Below are 15,951 nucleotides of genomic sequence, written 5' to 3' on the forward strand. Positions count from 1 at the left end.
CTCAACATGAGAAGTCTTTTCGTTGACAAGCGGGCAAACTGTTCCTCATTTCTGCCCCGTGACAGAGGGAGAGGAAAAAGGCTGTAGAAATCAGCCAGTTCCCAGGAACAGAAACCCTCTCCCGCCTCTGCCAAGCCCTCAGTATGACGCTGGGGCTTTACAAGCAGAATCAGGCACGGTGGGGGGCCCGTCTCAATGAATTTCAGCGCGCAGTGGGCTCACTCGCAAGTAGACCCCTGGATCCTTCAGGTGATATCTCAGGGGTACAAATTAGAATTCGAGACGTCTCCCCCTCGCCGTTTTCCTAAAGTCGGCTTTACCGATGTCTCCTTCTGACAGGGAGACAGTTTTGGAAGCCATTCACAAGCTGTATTCCCAGCAGGTGATAATCAAGGTACCCCTCCTGCAACAGGAAACGGGGTATTATTCCACACTGTTGTGGTACCGAAGCCGGACGGCTCGGTGAGACCGATTCTAAATCTAAAATCTTTGAACACTTACATACAGAGGTTCAAATTCAAGATTGAGTCACTCAGAGCAGTGATTGCGAACCTGGAAGAAGGGGACTACATGATGTCTCGGGACATCAAGGATGCTTACCTTCATGTCAAAATTTACCCTTCTCACCAAGGGTACCTCAGGTTTATGGTACAGAACTGTCACTATCAGTTCAGACGCTGCCGTATGGATGGTCCACGGCACCCCGGGTCTTTACCAAGGTAATGGCCGAAATGATGATATTCCTTCGAAGGAAGGGAATTTTAGTTATCCCTTACTTGGACGATTCCCTGATAAGGGTAAGATCCAGGGAACAGTTGGAGGTCGGTGTAGCACTATCTCAGGTAGTGTTGCGGCAGCACGATTGGATTCTCAATATTCCAAAATAGCAGCTGGTTCCGACGACTTGTCTTCTGTTCCTAGGGATGATCCTGGACACAGTCCAGAAAAAGGTGTTTCTCCCGGAGGGGAAAGACAGGGAGTTATCCGAGCTAGTCAGGAACCTCCTAAAACCGAGCCAAGTCTCAGTGCATCAATGCACAAGGGTTCTGGGTAAAATGGTGGCTTCCTACGAAGCAATCCCATTCGGCAGATTCCACGCAAGAACTTTCCAGTGGGACCTGCTGGACAAATGGTCCGGGTCGCATCTTCAGATGCATCAGCGGATAACCCTGTCACCAAGGACAAGGGTGTCCCTCCTGTGGTGGTTGCAGAGTGCTCATCTTCTAGAGGGCCGCAGATTCGGCATTCAGGACTGGGTCCTGGTGACCACGGATGCCAGCCTGCGAGGCTGGGGAGCAGTCACACAGGGAAGGAATATCCAGGGCTTATGGTCAAGCCTGGAGACATCACTTCACATAAATATCCTGAAGCTAAGGGCCATTTACAATGCTCTAAGCTTAGCAAGACTTCTGCTTCAAGGTCAGCCGGTGTTGATCCAGTCGGACAACATCACGGCAGTCACCCACGTAAACAGACAGGGTGGCACAAGAAGCAGGAGGGCAATGGCAGAAGCTGCAAGGATTCTTCGCTGGGCGGAAAATCATGTGATAGCACTGTCAGCAGTATTCATTCCGGGAGTGGACAACTGGGAAGCAGACTTCCTCAGCACGACCTCCACCCGGGAGAGTGGGGAATTCACCCAGAAGTCTTCCACATGATTATAAACCGTTGGGAAAAACTCGACAGGTATTGCGCCAGGTCAAGGGACCCTCAGGCAATAGCTGTAGACGTTCTGGTAACACCGTGGGTGTACCAGTCAGTGTATGTGTTCCCTCCTCTGCCTCTCATACCCAAGGTACTGAGATTGATAAGATGGAGAGGAGTAAGCACTATATTCGTGGCTCCGGATTGGCCAAGAAGGACTTGGTAACCGGAACTTCAAGAGATGCTCACGGAGGATCCTTGGCCTCTACCTCTAAGAAGGGACCTGCTCCAACAAGGACCCTGTCTGTTCCAAGACTTACTGCGGCTGCGTTTGACGGCATGGCGGTTGAACGCTGGATCCTGAAGGAAAAAAGGCATTCCGGATAAGGTTATCCCTATCCTGATCAAAGCCAGGAAGGATGTAACCGCAAAACATTATCACCGCATTTGGCGAAAATATGTTGCGTGGTGCGAGGCCAGTAAGGCCCGACGGAGGAAATTCAACTGGGTCGATTCCTACATTTCCTGCAAACAGGAGTGTCTATGGGCCTGAAATTGGGGTCCATTAAGGTTCAAATTTCGGCCCTGTCAATTTTCTTCCAAAAAGAACTAGCTTCAGTCCCTGAAGTTCAGACGTTTGTAAAAGGGGTACTGCATATACAGCCTCCTTTTGTGCCTCCAGTGGCACTTTGGGATCTCAATGTAGTTTTTTGGGTTCCAAAAGTCACATTGGTTTGAACCACTTAAATCTGTGGAGTTAAAATATCTCACATGGAAAGTGGTCATGCTGTTGGCCCTGGCCTGGGCCAGGCGCGTGTCAGAATTGGCGGCTTTATCCTGTAAAAGCCCTTATCTGATTTTCCATTCGGACAGGGCGGAATTGAGGACTCGTCCTCAGTTTCTCCCTAAGGTGGTTTCAGCGTTTCACCTGAACCAACCTATTGTGGTGCCTGCGGCTACTAGGGACTTGGAGGTCTCCAAGTTGCTAGACGTTGTCAGGGCCCTGAAAATATATGTTTCCAGGACGGCTGGAGTCAGAAAATCTGACTCGCTGTTTATCCTGTATGCACCCAACAAGCTGGGTGCTCCTGCTTCTAAGCAGACTATTGCTCGTTGGATTTGTAGTACAATTCAGCTTGCACATTCTGTGGCAGGCCTGCCACAGCCAAAAATCTGTAAATGCCCACTCCACAAGGAAGGTGGGCTCATCTTGGGCGGCTGCCCGAGGGGTCTCGGCTTTACAACTTTGCCGAGCAGCTACTTGGTCAGGAGCAAATACGTTTGTAAAATTCTACAAAATTGATACCCTGGCTGAGGAGGACCTGGAGTTCTCTCAATTGGTGCTGCAGAGTCATCCGCACTCTCCCGCCCGTTTGGGAGCTTTGGTATGATCCCCATGGTCCTTACGGAGTCCCCAGCATCCACTTAGGACGTTAGAGAAAATAAGAATTTACTTACCGATAATTCTATTTCTCGTAGTCCGTAGTGGATGCTGGGCGCCCATCCCAAGTGCGGATTGGCTGCAATACTGGTACATAGTTATTGTTACCAAAAAATCGGGTTATTGCTGTAGTGAGCCATCTTTTCTAGAGGCTCCTCTGTTATCATGCTGTTAACTGGGTTCAGATCACAAGTTGTACAGTGTGATTGGTGTGGCTGGTATGAGTCTTACCCGGGATTCAAAATCCTTCCTTATTGTGTACGCTCGTCCGGGCACAGTATCCTAACTGAGGCTTGGAGGAGGGTCATAGGGGGAGGAGCCAGTGCACACCAGATAGTCCTAAAGCTTTCTTTAGATGTGCCCAGTCTCCTGCGGAGCCGCTATTCCCCATGGTCCTTACGGAGTCCCCAGCATCCACTACGGACTACGAGAAATAGAATTATCGGTAAGTAAATTCTTATTATAAGTGTTACTCCCTTTATAGCGGCTGTATTATATATTAGCTGCCAATAGAGCCCCCCTCTCTTGTTTTACCCCGTTTCTGTAGTGTAGTCTGCAGGGGAGAGTCAGGGAGCCGTCCTTCCAGCGGAGCTGTGAAAGAAAATGACGCTTGTGTGCTGAGGAGATAGGCTCCGCCCCCTTCACGGCGGCCTTTTCTCCCGCTTTTTTCTGGAAAACTGGCAGGGGTTAAATGCATCCATATTGCCCAGGAGCTATATGTGATGCATTTCTTTAGCCACATAAGGTTTTTATCAAGTTTTATTGCGTCTCAGGGCGCTCCCCCCCAGCGCCCTGCACCCTCAGTGACCGGAGTGTGAAGTGTGCTGAGAGCAATGGCGCACAGCTGCAGTGCTGTGCGCTACCTTATCTGAAGACAGGAACGTCTTCTGCCGCCGCTTTCTCCGGATCTCTTCGCTCTTCTGGCTCTGTAAGGGGGCCGGCGGCGCGGCTCCGGGACCCATCCAGGCTGAACCTGTGATCGTCCCTCTGGAGCTAATGTCCAGTAGCCAAGAAGCCCAATCCACTCTGCACGCAGGTGAGTTCGCTTCTTCTCCCCTTAGTCCCGCGCTGCAGTGAGCCTGTTGCCAGCAGGACTCACTGAAAATAAAAAACCTAAGTATACTTTTACTTCTAAGCAGCTCAGGAGAGCCACCTAGATTGCACCCTTCTCGGCCGGGCACAAAATCTTAACTGAGGCTTGGAGGAGGGTCATAGGGGGAGGAGCCAGTGCACACCAGCTAGTCCTAAAGCTTTTACTTTGTGCCCAGTCTCCTGCGGAGCCGATATTCCCCATGGTCCTTACGGAAGTCCCAGCATCCACTAGGACGTCAGAGAAATGTCTATTTTCTCTACAATCAGGTGACGACATTTGTGTATAACTGTATGGAGGTCATCACATATTATTCCTTCAAAAGGAGAAACTGTTAACTTAAGCCAGGTGCACAATAGACGATGTGTGTGCCCAGCGATATTGGCTTCATCTGGGACCTGGCGGGGTTCCGGTATCAGCAAGTGCATACACACTTGCCAATGGCGGCAGGGAGGGAGCTCCGGTGGGGGCTGCAGCATGGCTCTCGTTAACGAGGTCCTCCCTCTGAACTGTTCATCGTTAACGATATTGAGTGTACACACTAGACACGATAGTAAAAGATATTGCTCAGAATGGCCCTTCTGAGAGAGATCTTTTACTTTCTCGTCTAGTGTGTATGGGGCATAAGAGCACTTGAGGAAGAAAGATGTATGGACAATGAGCACTCTTATCTTTAAACCAGGGGTGCTCAACATTTGGCCCTCCAGCTGTTGTAGAACTAGACCTCCCTGCATGCCCCAACAGATTTTTTACTATTAGGGCATGCTGGGATGTGTAGTTCCACAACAGCTGGAGGGTCGCATGTTAAGCACCGCTGCTTAGACCTTCAATATCTTGGATAACACCATTACGCTGCATTCCTTACTGTAGGAGAAAGGTCAGACTGCAGGAGCTGGGGGATTTCCTGCAGTTAGTAGGCTGAGCAGACACAATAAGGTTCTGGATGCAGCACAATGTAACCACCAGCAGATCACCAATGTGCTGCACTAAGAACTTTGTATTACTCATGGTAAATTGGTTTACTCTTTAACAGCTATATATATGCCTTCCAATAATACTGACTTCAATATGCAAGTCATGCACAGTACTGATTCTCCAGTAAGGACTGCTTAGCCAAGTATTTTAGTCACAAAGGACACGCCTCAAATGAAGGAAAGTCACCAGATGGTGTCACTTTCACTTCATTTACAGTGACTTGCGAAATTGTAAATACCAAATGTCATCAGCAAGAAGTAGTGAAGATTTTGATTTCAATATGGACTTTTCCCCCCTACACCTTCCAAATTAAACCATAAGCACTTCCATGTCGAGGAGTTACCCAAAGAATCTAGTTGTTTCCGAGCAGTTAGCAATTTACAGGGCACAGTTCACTAGAACGTATTATTTCATTTTCCAAAGCAAATCAAGTATGAATGTACCAATAATTACAGATATAAGCTTCTGTTATATAGAGCAGACTCAACACTGATAAGAGTACATTGACACCCTTACAGGGATGTTGACTCAAAATGGGGACACAAATTACCAGTTGCTGTATGCACTGTTTCATACTGTCAGAGCGACCTGCATTATACCATGCAGGTGAATATCACAGTAATAAAATCACTCCTTGAACCCCTCACAACAGTTATAGTTATTACTTATTTTGTTTACTAACTTTTTCAGTTCCATGAGCAGCAATAATGGTGGCGCAAGTGCACCAAAGAGAAGACCAATGGCTTCCTCAAGCAGACTGGACTTCCTGTTTACATTAACATTTTTCAAATAAACACTTGCATTTGGGGGTCTAGGGTCGTCCTACTGTATGATAACACACTCCTATTTTATCGGTACTACACAGGCAATTGTGGCCTGTCAAAATTTAAATTGGGTTTAACTAGCTGATTTACTGGGTGAGGTCTCAAGAGTGGAGAAGTGGACCAGTGGAGAAGTCGCCCATAAATTCAATTGTTTCCAGGCATTTCAGGCAGGAACTAAATGCACAGGTTCAGCAGCTTTTGCCAAGCACAGTGCTGGTCGCACCTAACACTCGCGCCCTGCCCCAAAGCCTTACTTTATATCAGGAGGGTGCGAGCAAAAGTCTGCGATAAGTGCAGCCTCAGGGCTGGTCGTCCAAAACAACTGAACAGCACCCGATCAATTTAGACAGGAATGATAAACAATTGAACCGCCTCCATGGGGAACTACAGGTTGTCCAAGCCTGCTTTAAAAACATTGTAAACGCTGCTATCGCAACTAGTCAGTATATGCTATGAATCAGGTTATCAGATATAAATCAATACATTCATAAAAAGCTGACAAAATAAAATGTGTTATTATGAAATACAGTAAACAAGAAAATTCCTGAACCTGGGGGAGTGGCCGTTATGCTTAGTCATATACTGGCATATTTATAATGGGTGCAGTGTGTGCAGTGCACGTGGGCCCCTGGGTCCACAGTGGGGGGGGGGGGCCACACCGCATACCCTGCACCCATAATTATTAATACTCCGGAGTCCTGCAGCACAGCAGCAGAAATCACTGGGAAAATGGCGCGGTGCCATTTTCCCAGTGTCTCTGCACATACACGCAGTAGGAAAATTACTGGGAACATGTCCACTGCTCCATTTTCCCGAAGATCTGCACATGCGCTTTAGACTTTGGGGCAGCGCTAGTGCCCAGAACTACAGCGCTGCTGGCTAGAGAGAAAAGGGCCTGTACACAAATCTATCACCCTGCTTCCTGGTTGGGGTCCTCTGCAGCCAATGCACATGCACAGCCACTGGCGGGTGTATGCATCACTGGGAGCAGATGAGAGAGAGGCAAGAGTCTCCCTCTCTGCAATGATCTGCGACAGAATAGCACATAGGCTACTATAGAGTAACGTCATCTGCAGCTTGGTAAATCCAGCAGCACAACTACCCCCATAGAAACCAGTGGGAGCTGCATTTGCGGACGAAAATAGAGGGACTGTGGCAGATATCTGCTGCAATCCCTCCGTAGTACCCTTAGTAACAACATATTACAATGCTCTTTAGAGAAAATGTTTACATCACTCACATTATTCACAGCCCCACTAGAGATTACGGGATGTGGTTCATTTACCGGCTGTCGGGATCCCGGCGGTCAGGATACAGACGCTGGACTAATGCCAGCGGACAGAATCCCAACAGAAGCCCACTATTTCCACTTGGGTGGTGGTCCACGCCACTACTTGTGGGGGAATATAATAGTATGGTGAGCAAATCTTGCCACTGGGCCCGAAGTGTGGCAAGCGGACTTGCTGCGCTCGCTGACGGGATTCCGGCGCCGTTCTCCTGACCACCGGTATTCCATACAGAATCTGAGCTCACAGTCCAACTTCTCATGACCACACTACAGTCAATTTAATTATACAGTCATATCAACCAGAGCACACAGACTTTACAGAGAGTGCACTTCAGAACATTAGTAAACTCTTAGAATATACAGTACAGGTATAACATTATTAAACTTCTACTAACGTAACACTTAGTATTCAGAACAGATTTTCTGATGTTCTGAAGCAGTTTAGTTATGTTAACCTCATGGGGCCCCATGTCCTGAACTTGAACCCCATTTCTTTTTACAGTGAGGATTTGGCAATCTTATTACACCCTAGGAAGCTGCAGAATGGTCAGCCGCCATATAGACAGATTAAATGGCTCAGGACAAAAAATAAAGCCTAGAGTATGTATATTAGGACATTTATGTTGAGAACCAATGACTTATGTGAATAATTATGAAGAACAGCAATTCAGCGCACAGAGTGAACAGGAAATATTTTTTTATTGAAAGAAATGTATTCAATTTACATCTTTCTGCTCATTTTAACTTCCAGATCCAATCCCATCAGTGTAAAATGGATTACACCATGAGCCCTTCCTCAGGTACAAATATGCTCTGATCCTGCACTTCCCACTCCAATTAGGATTGCAATCACCAGTGCTGAGCGGGATGTAGTTAATATTCCAGCTGTGAGAATACAGATAGTAAGTACTGGGGTTACAGTTAGGCCCTAGGGGGAAGATTAGGGTTAGGCTGTGATGGGGGGGGTGCTTTCAGGGTTAGACCGCAGGGCGTGCGTTCAGGATTAGAGTTGAAAACACTCACCAGGATAAACTGGGATTAGGGCCGTCGGGATGGTGACTACTGGGATATTGATACCATCCCGTGCGGAACTAGTACATTGACGTAAAAGGTGTATAATGGCCTGCCTGCGAGCCAATGTAGCAATAGCGGATCACTATCGCTGTGAGGGGTACACACGGAGTGATCGCTGCTTAAAATCTAAGCAATCTAGTCAGATTGCTTAGATTTTAAGCAGCGATCGCTCCGTGAGTACCCCCTTAACACGGGTGACTGCAATCCTGAGGTGGGCAGTGCAGGATCCAAGTGTTGTGTACCCAGTGGAATGGGCCATGTTGGAGGCACTGTGACACTACCCTAGCAACATAATTTGACTTTGTGAACAATTCCCTGTCTGGCAGGTGACAGCAACCTGTGTCTGTAGCTACTGTGGAACTACAAGTTCCATACTGGAGCTTGCCCAAGTTCTTACTTCGAGCCCAGCGTGACCCCCCTACCCCCGAGCCTGTGTGTAAAGCAGCAGGGTAATCTCATGCTGCGTGTCATTAGCTCCCATGGGTGGGACAGAGCCCCCTGGATTGGGTTGGAGGAGGACAAAGCCTCCTGGGTAGGGGGTGGACAGAGCCCCCGGGATGGTGGGTGGGGGAACAGCACCCCTTCCTTCCTACTCACCTCCTCGCTCTTTAACACCTCTTTGAACTCCCGCTTGATCCTCTGCGCTGCGATATTGGCCATGGCTGCTCCGGTGTCCTTGCTCTAGGCCCTCTCGGTGTAAGTGACCCCGGCCGGGATGGCTGCTCCGATGCTCCCGCCTCCTCCCTGCGCTGATCCGTCTTGCTCTCTCCCAAGCCCTGTTCCTCAGCCTCCCCCGCCCGGAGAACAAACCCCCGACACACAGCGTTCAACAGCAGCAAAATGGTGGCTGGGAGCATGCGCAGTGCACTGCCCGGGCGGCCGCGGGAGCAACTTCCTGACAGGGCCCCGGGAAACGTCACCAGCGCCGGCCCTACTACGTCAGGGGACGCAAGGAACTTGCCGGCCGGTGACGTCATGCCGGCCCCCGTCACGTGATGCTCTCGCGACCGTGTGTTAGCGCTGTCACTGTCTGTGTGAGGTACATGACATGTCTCAGCAGCAGCAGTAGCTCCCCTGCCCTCTGTGCACGGCACATGGTGTACAGGGACAGGTCTCATGACCCCCAAGCTTTCAGTTTGTTACCCTGAATCATAAGTTAGACCAGAGGTTCCTAAACCATGGGGCAGATGTGTTAACCTGGAGAAGGCATAAGAAAGTGATAAACCAGTGATAAAAAATACCAGCCAGTCAGCTTCTGTCAATTTACACATTGGAGCTGAATGGCTGGTGCGTTTATCACTGCTTTATCACTTCCTTATGACTTCTCCAGGTTAATACAAGTGTCCTAAAGTTGGGTGTAGTAGGGTATGCTGGCGGCCGGGCTCCCAGCGATCAGCATACTGGTGCCGCATTCCGACAGCGTGGCGAGCGCAAATGAGCCCCTTGCGGGCTCGCCACGCTATCTCGTGGACCCCCAAGAGGGATAAAAAGTGTCGGTATGCCGGCTGTCGGGATTCCGGCGCCGGTATACTGTGCGCCGGGATCCCGACAGCTGGCAAACTGAAGAACACCCCTAAAGTCACCTAACCGGTCCAGGTTTTAGGTATATCCATGGCTTAGCACAGATGTCTAAATCAGATTGACTGAGGTACTAGACACCTGTGGTCAAGCATTGATAAACTTAAAACCTGGATCATTGGGGTGCCTTGAGGACTGCATTTGAGAACCTCTGAGTTAGGCTATTTATAGATGTGTTCTCATTCCCCTTGTTAGCGAGGTAAAAACCTCACGGACCTCGCACCCAATTTGGATGAACGCAGGTATGCACGCTGCCAATTCCCCCCCCCCCCCCGTATCCAATTTTTTTTAAAAATGGTCACGGGGTTCTCAGAACGGAAAACCCCACAGCGCGCAAAAATTAGATAAAAAAGATACCTCTCTGGTGGTCTCCCCTCCATCTTCCCACTAGGGAGGGGGCTACTGGGAGATTTAGTTCTTCCAGCTACTGCCTCTTGGGGGATGACACTATATGGCAGGCATTCCCAACCACGGTACTCGAGGCACACTAACAGTGCAGGTTTCAGTGATAACCAGGCTTCAGCACAGATGACTTAATTAGTAGCTCCGTTATTTTTATTTAACCATCTGTGCTGCAGCCTGGATATTACTAAAACCTGCACTGTTGGTGTGCCTTGAGGACCGTGGTTAGGAATGCCTGCTATATGGGGTGGTCACACACACATACTCATGCAGACACACTAACTTACACTCACAGTCACACATCCATTACACTCACTGTTGCTGCAGAGAACTGGATCCTGACACTGCTTAGGGAGGTAAGTACAGGCTACTTAAACTAATTGAAAACTTCTAATTGCGTAATTAGTCCCTGGGGGGTGTCGCCTGGGTCCCAGGGCAAGTTCCGGTGATTTCTCTATCGTCCTAGTGGATGCTGGGGTTCCTGAAAGGACCATGGGGAATAGCGGCTCCGCAGGAGACAGGGCACAAAAAGTAAAGCTTTTCCAGATCAGGTGGTGTGCACTGGCTCCTCCCCCTATGACCCTCCTCCAGACTCCAGTTAGATTTTTGTGCCCGGCCGAGAAGGGTGCAATCTAGGTGGCTCTCCTAAAGAGCTGCTTAGAGAAAGTTTAGCTTAGGTTTTTTATTTTACAGTGAGTCCTGCTGGCAACAGGATCACTGCAACGAGGGACTGAGGGGAGAAGAAGTGAACTCACCTGCGTGCAGGATGGATTGGCTTCTTGGCTACTGGACATTAGCTCCAGAGGGACGATCACAGGTACAGCCTGGATGGTCACCGGAGCCGCGCCGCCGGCCCCCTTGCAGATGCTGAAGTTAGAAGAGGTCCAGAATCGGCGGCTGAAGACTCTGACAGTCTTCTAAAGGTAGCGCACAGCACTGCAGCTGTGCGCCATTTTCCTCTCAGCACACTTCACACGCTGTCACTGAGGGTGCAGGGCGCTGGGGGGGGGCGCCCTGGGAGGCAAATGTAAACCTATATACTGGCTAAAAATACCTCACATATAGCCCCCAGAGGCTATATGGAGATATTTAACCCCTGCCAAACTTCACTAAAGAGCGGGAGACGAGCCCGCCGTAAAAGGGGCGGGGCCTATCTCCTCAGCACACAGCGCCATTTTTTCTCTCACAGAAAGGCTGGAGAGAAGGCTCCCAGGCTCTCCCCTGCACTGCACTACAGAAACAGGGTTTAAACAGAGAGGGGGGGCACAAATTGGCGATATAAATATATATATATAAAGATGCTATTAGGGAGAAACACTTATATAAGGTTGTCCCTATGTAATTATAGCGTTTTTTGGTGTGTGCTGGCAAACTCTCCCTCTGTCTCTCCAAAAGGGCTAGTGGGGTCCTGTCCTCTGTCAGAGCATTCCAGGTGTGTGTGCTGTGTGTCGGTACGTGTGTGTCGACATGTATGAGGACGATGCTGGAGGAGGCGGAGAAATTGCCTGTAATGGTGATGTCACTCTCTAGGGAGTCGACACCGGAATGGATGGCTTATTTAGGGAATTACGTGAGAATGTCAACACGCTGCAAGGTCGGTTGACGACATGAGACGGCCGACAAACAATTAGTAACGGTCCAGGCGTCTCAGAAACACCGTCAGGGTTTTTTTATAAAAAACGCCCATTTACCTCAGTCGGTCGACACAGACACAGACACGGACACTGAATCCAGTGTCGACGGTGAATAAACAAACGTATTCCTCATTAGGGCCACACGTTAAGGGCAATGAAGGAGCTGTTACATATTTCTGATACTACAAGTACCACAAAAAAGGGTATTATGTGGAAGTGAAAAAACTACCTGTAGTTTTTCCTGAATCAGATAAAATAAAATGAAGTGTGTGATGATGCGTGGGTTTACCCCGATAGCAAATATTGGCGTTATACCCTTTCCCGCCAGAAGTTAGGGCGCGTTGGGAAACACCCCTTAGGGTGGAAAAGGCGCTCACACGCTTATCAAGTGGCGTTACCGTCTCCAGATACGGCCGCCCTCAAGGAGCCAGCTGATAGGCAGCTGGAAAAATATCCTAAAAAGTATATACACACATACGGTGGTTATACTGCGACCAGCGATCGCCATCAGCCTGGAGATGCAGTGCTGGGTTGGCTTGGTCGAATTCCCTGACTAAAAATATTTTATTGATATAGAGCATTTAATAGGATGCATTCTATATATATGTATGCGAGATGCACAGAGGGATATTTGCACTCTGGCATCAAGATAAGTGCGTTGTCCATATCTCCCGGAAGATGTCATGGACACGACAGTGGTCAGGTGATACAGATCCCATACGGCACGTGGAAGTATTGCCGTATAAAGGGAAGGAGTTATTTGGGGTCGGTCCATCGGACCTGGGGGCCACGGCTACAGCTGGGAAATCCAACCTTTTTACCCCAAGTTACATCTCAGCAGAAAAAGACACTGTCTTTTCAGCCTCAATCCTTCCGTTCCCATGTGGGCAAGCGGGCAAAAGGCCAGTCATATCTGCCCAGACATAGAGGAAAGGGAAGTAGACTGCAGCAGGCAGCCCCTTCCCAGGAAAAGAAGCCCTCCACCAGTGGGGGGGTAGTCTCAAGAGTCTCAGCGCGCAGTGGGATCACTCGCAAGTTGACCCCTAGATCGTACAAGTATTATCCCAGGGGTACAGATTGGAGAGTCGAGACATTTTTTCCTCGCAGGTTCCTGAAGCCTGCTTTACCAACGGCTTCCTCCGACAGGGAGGCAGTATTGGGAAAAAATTCACAAGCTGTATTTCCAGCAGGTGATAATCAAAGTACCCCTCCTACAACAAGGAAAAGGGTATTTGTCTTCCACACTATATTGTGGTACTGAAGCCAGACGGCTTGGTGAGACATAGTCTAAATCTGAAATCTTTGAACACTTACATAAAAAGGTTCAAATCAAGATGGAGTCACTCAAAGCAGTGATAGAGAACCGGAAAAAAGGGGACTATATGGTGTCCCTGGACATCAAGGATTACCTCCATGTCCAAATTTGCCCTTCTCAACAAGGGTACCTCTGGTTCGTGATACAGAACTGTCAATATCAGTTTCAGACGCTGCCGTTGAATTATCCACGGCACCCCGGGCCTTTACCAAGGTAATGGCCGAAAAGATGATTCTTAAAAGAAGAAAGGCATCTTAATTATCCCTTACTTGGACGATATCCTGAAAGGGGCAAGTTTCCAGAGAACAGTTGGAGGTCGGAAAAGAACTATCTAAAGTAGTTCTACGACAGCACGAGTGGATTCTAAATATTCCAAAAATCGCAGCTGTTTTCCGATGATACGTCTGCTGTTCCTAGGAATGATTCTGGGCATAGTCCAGAAAGAGGTATTTCTCCTGGAGGGGAAAGCCAGGGAGTTATCCGACCTAGTCAGAAACCTCCTAAAACCAGGCCAAGTATCAGTGCATCAATGCACAGGAGTCCTGGGAAAAATGGTGGCTTCTTACGAAGCGATTCCATTCGGCAGATCTCACGCAAAAACTTTTCAGGGGGATTTGCTGGACGAATGGTCCGGATCGCATCTTCAGATGCATCAGCGGATAACCCTGTCTCCAAGGACAAGGGTGTCTCTTCTGTGGGGGCTGCAGAGCGCTCATCTTCTAGAGGGCAGCACATTCAGCATTCAGGACTGTGTTCTGGTGACCACGGATGCCAGCCTGAGAGGCTGGGGAACAGTCACACAAGGAAGAAATTTCCAAGGAAGTGTGGTCAAGTCTGGAGATTTCTCTCCACATGAATATACTGGAGCTAAGGGCAATTTACGATGCTCTGAGCCTAGGAAGACCTCTGCTTCAAAGTCAACCGGTGCTGATCCAGTAGGACATCATCATGGCAGTCGCCCACGTAAACAGACGGGGCGGCACAAGAAGCAGGAGGGCAATGACAGCAAGGATTCTTCGCTGGGCGAAAGATCATGTGATAACACTGTCAGCAGTGTTCATTCCGGGAGTGGACAACTAGGAAGATTTCCTCAGCATAAATGAATTCCACCCGGAAAAGTGGGAACTTCATCTGGAAGTTTCCACATGTTTGTAAACCGTTGGGAAAGACCAAAGGTGGTTATGATGGCGTCCCACATGAAGCGCCAGGTCTAGAGACCCTCATGCAATAGCTGGGACGCTCTGGTAACACCGTGGGTGTACCAGTCGGTGTATGTGTTCCCTCCTCTGCCTTTCATACCCAGTGTATGGAGAATGATAGGAAGGAGAGGAGTAAGAACTATACTCGTGGTTCCGGTTTGGGCCAAGAAGAACTTGGTACCCGGAACTTCAAGAGATACTAGAAAGGATCTTGATTCAGCAAGAATCATGTCTGTTCCATGACTTACCGCAGCTGCGTTGACGCCAGGGCGGGTGAACGCCGGATCCTAAGGGAAAAAGGCATTCCGGAAGAGGTCATCCCTACCCTGGTCAGAGCCAGGAAGGAGGTGACCGCACAACATTATCACCGCTTAGGTGAAAATATGTTCCATGGTGTGAGGCCAGGAAGGCTCCACGGAAGAATTTCAACTAGGTTAATTCCTACATTCCTGCAAGCAGGAGTGTATATGGGTCTCAAATTGGGGTCCATTAAGGTTCAAATTTCGACCGGTCGATTTTCTTCCAGAAAGAAATTGGCTTCAGTTCCTGAAGTCCAGAAGTTGTTAAGGGAGTACTGCATATACAACCCCTTTTTGATGTCTCCAGTGGCACTGGGCGATCTCAACGTAGTTTGGGATTCCTAAAATCACATTGTTTTAAACAACTCAAATCTGTGGATTTGATATATCTCACATGGAAAGTGACCATGCTGTTGGTCCTGGCCTCGGCCAGGCGAGTGTCAGAATTGGCGGCTTTATCTCACAAAGCCATATCTGATTGTCCATTCGGACAGAGCAAAGCTGTGGACTCGTCCCCAGTTTCTCCCTAAGGTGGTGTCAGCGTTTCACCTGAACCAGCTTATTGTGGTGCCTGCGGCTACTAGGGACTTGGAGGACTCCAAGTTGCTGGATGTTGTCAGGGCCCTGAAAATATAGTTTCCAGGTCGGCTGGAGTCAGGAAATCTGACTTGCTGTTTATCCTGTATGCACCCAACAAGCTGGGTGCTCCTGCTTCTAAGCAGACTATTGCTCGTTGGATTTGTAGTACAATTCAGCTTGCACATTCTGTGGCAGGCTTGCCACAGAAAAAAAAAAAATATGTAAATGCCCATTCCACAAGGAAGGTGGGCTCATCTTGGGCGGCTGCCCGAGGGGTCTCGACATTACAACTCTGCCGAGCAGCTACGTGGTCGGGGGAGAACACGTTTGTAAAATTTTACAAATTTGATACCCTGGCAAAAGAGGACCTGGAGTTCTCTCATTCGGTGCTGCAGAGTCATCCGCACTCTCCCGCCCGTTTGGGAGCTTTGGTATAATCCCCATGGTCCTTTCAGGAACCCCAGCATCCACTAGGACGATAGAGAAAATAAGAATTTACTTACCGATAATTCTATTTCTCGGAGTCCGTAGTGGATGCTGGGCGCCCATCCCAAGTGCGGATTATTCTGCAATACTTGTACATAGTTATTGTTACAAAAATCGGGTTAT

The 15,951-nt window shown here is 48.9% G+C and overlaps 1 protein-coding gene across 1 annotated transcript in view; it reads right to left on the bottom strand.

Moving 5' to 3' along the window:
* UBE2K (ubiquitin conjugating enzyme E2 K) overlaps nt 1–9,255 on the bottom strand; it is a 73,021-nt gene extending 63,766 nt beyond the window's left edge. The window contains exon 1 of the mRNA XM_063921156.1: nt 8,934–9,255. Within this exon, the coding sequence (XP_063777226.1) occupies nt 8,934–8,996 (63 nt within the window). The 5' untranslated portion in view covers nt 8,997–9,255. The remainder of the gene's footprint in view (nt 1–8,933) is intronic.
* Nucleotides 9,256–15,951: the final 6,696 nt, after the last annotated feature.

Source organism: Pseudophryne corroboree, chromosome 1 (assembly GCF_028390025.1).
Source record: "Pseudophryne corroboree isolate aPseCor3 chromosome 1, aPseCor3.hap2, whole genome shotgun sequence".
Classification (NCBI taxonomy): Eukaryota; Metazoa; Chordata; class Amphibia; order Anura; family Myobatrachidae; genus Pseudophryne; species Pseudophryne corroboree.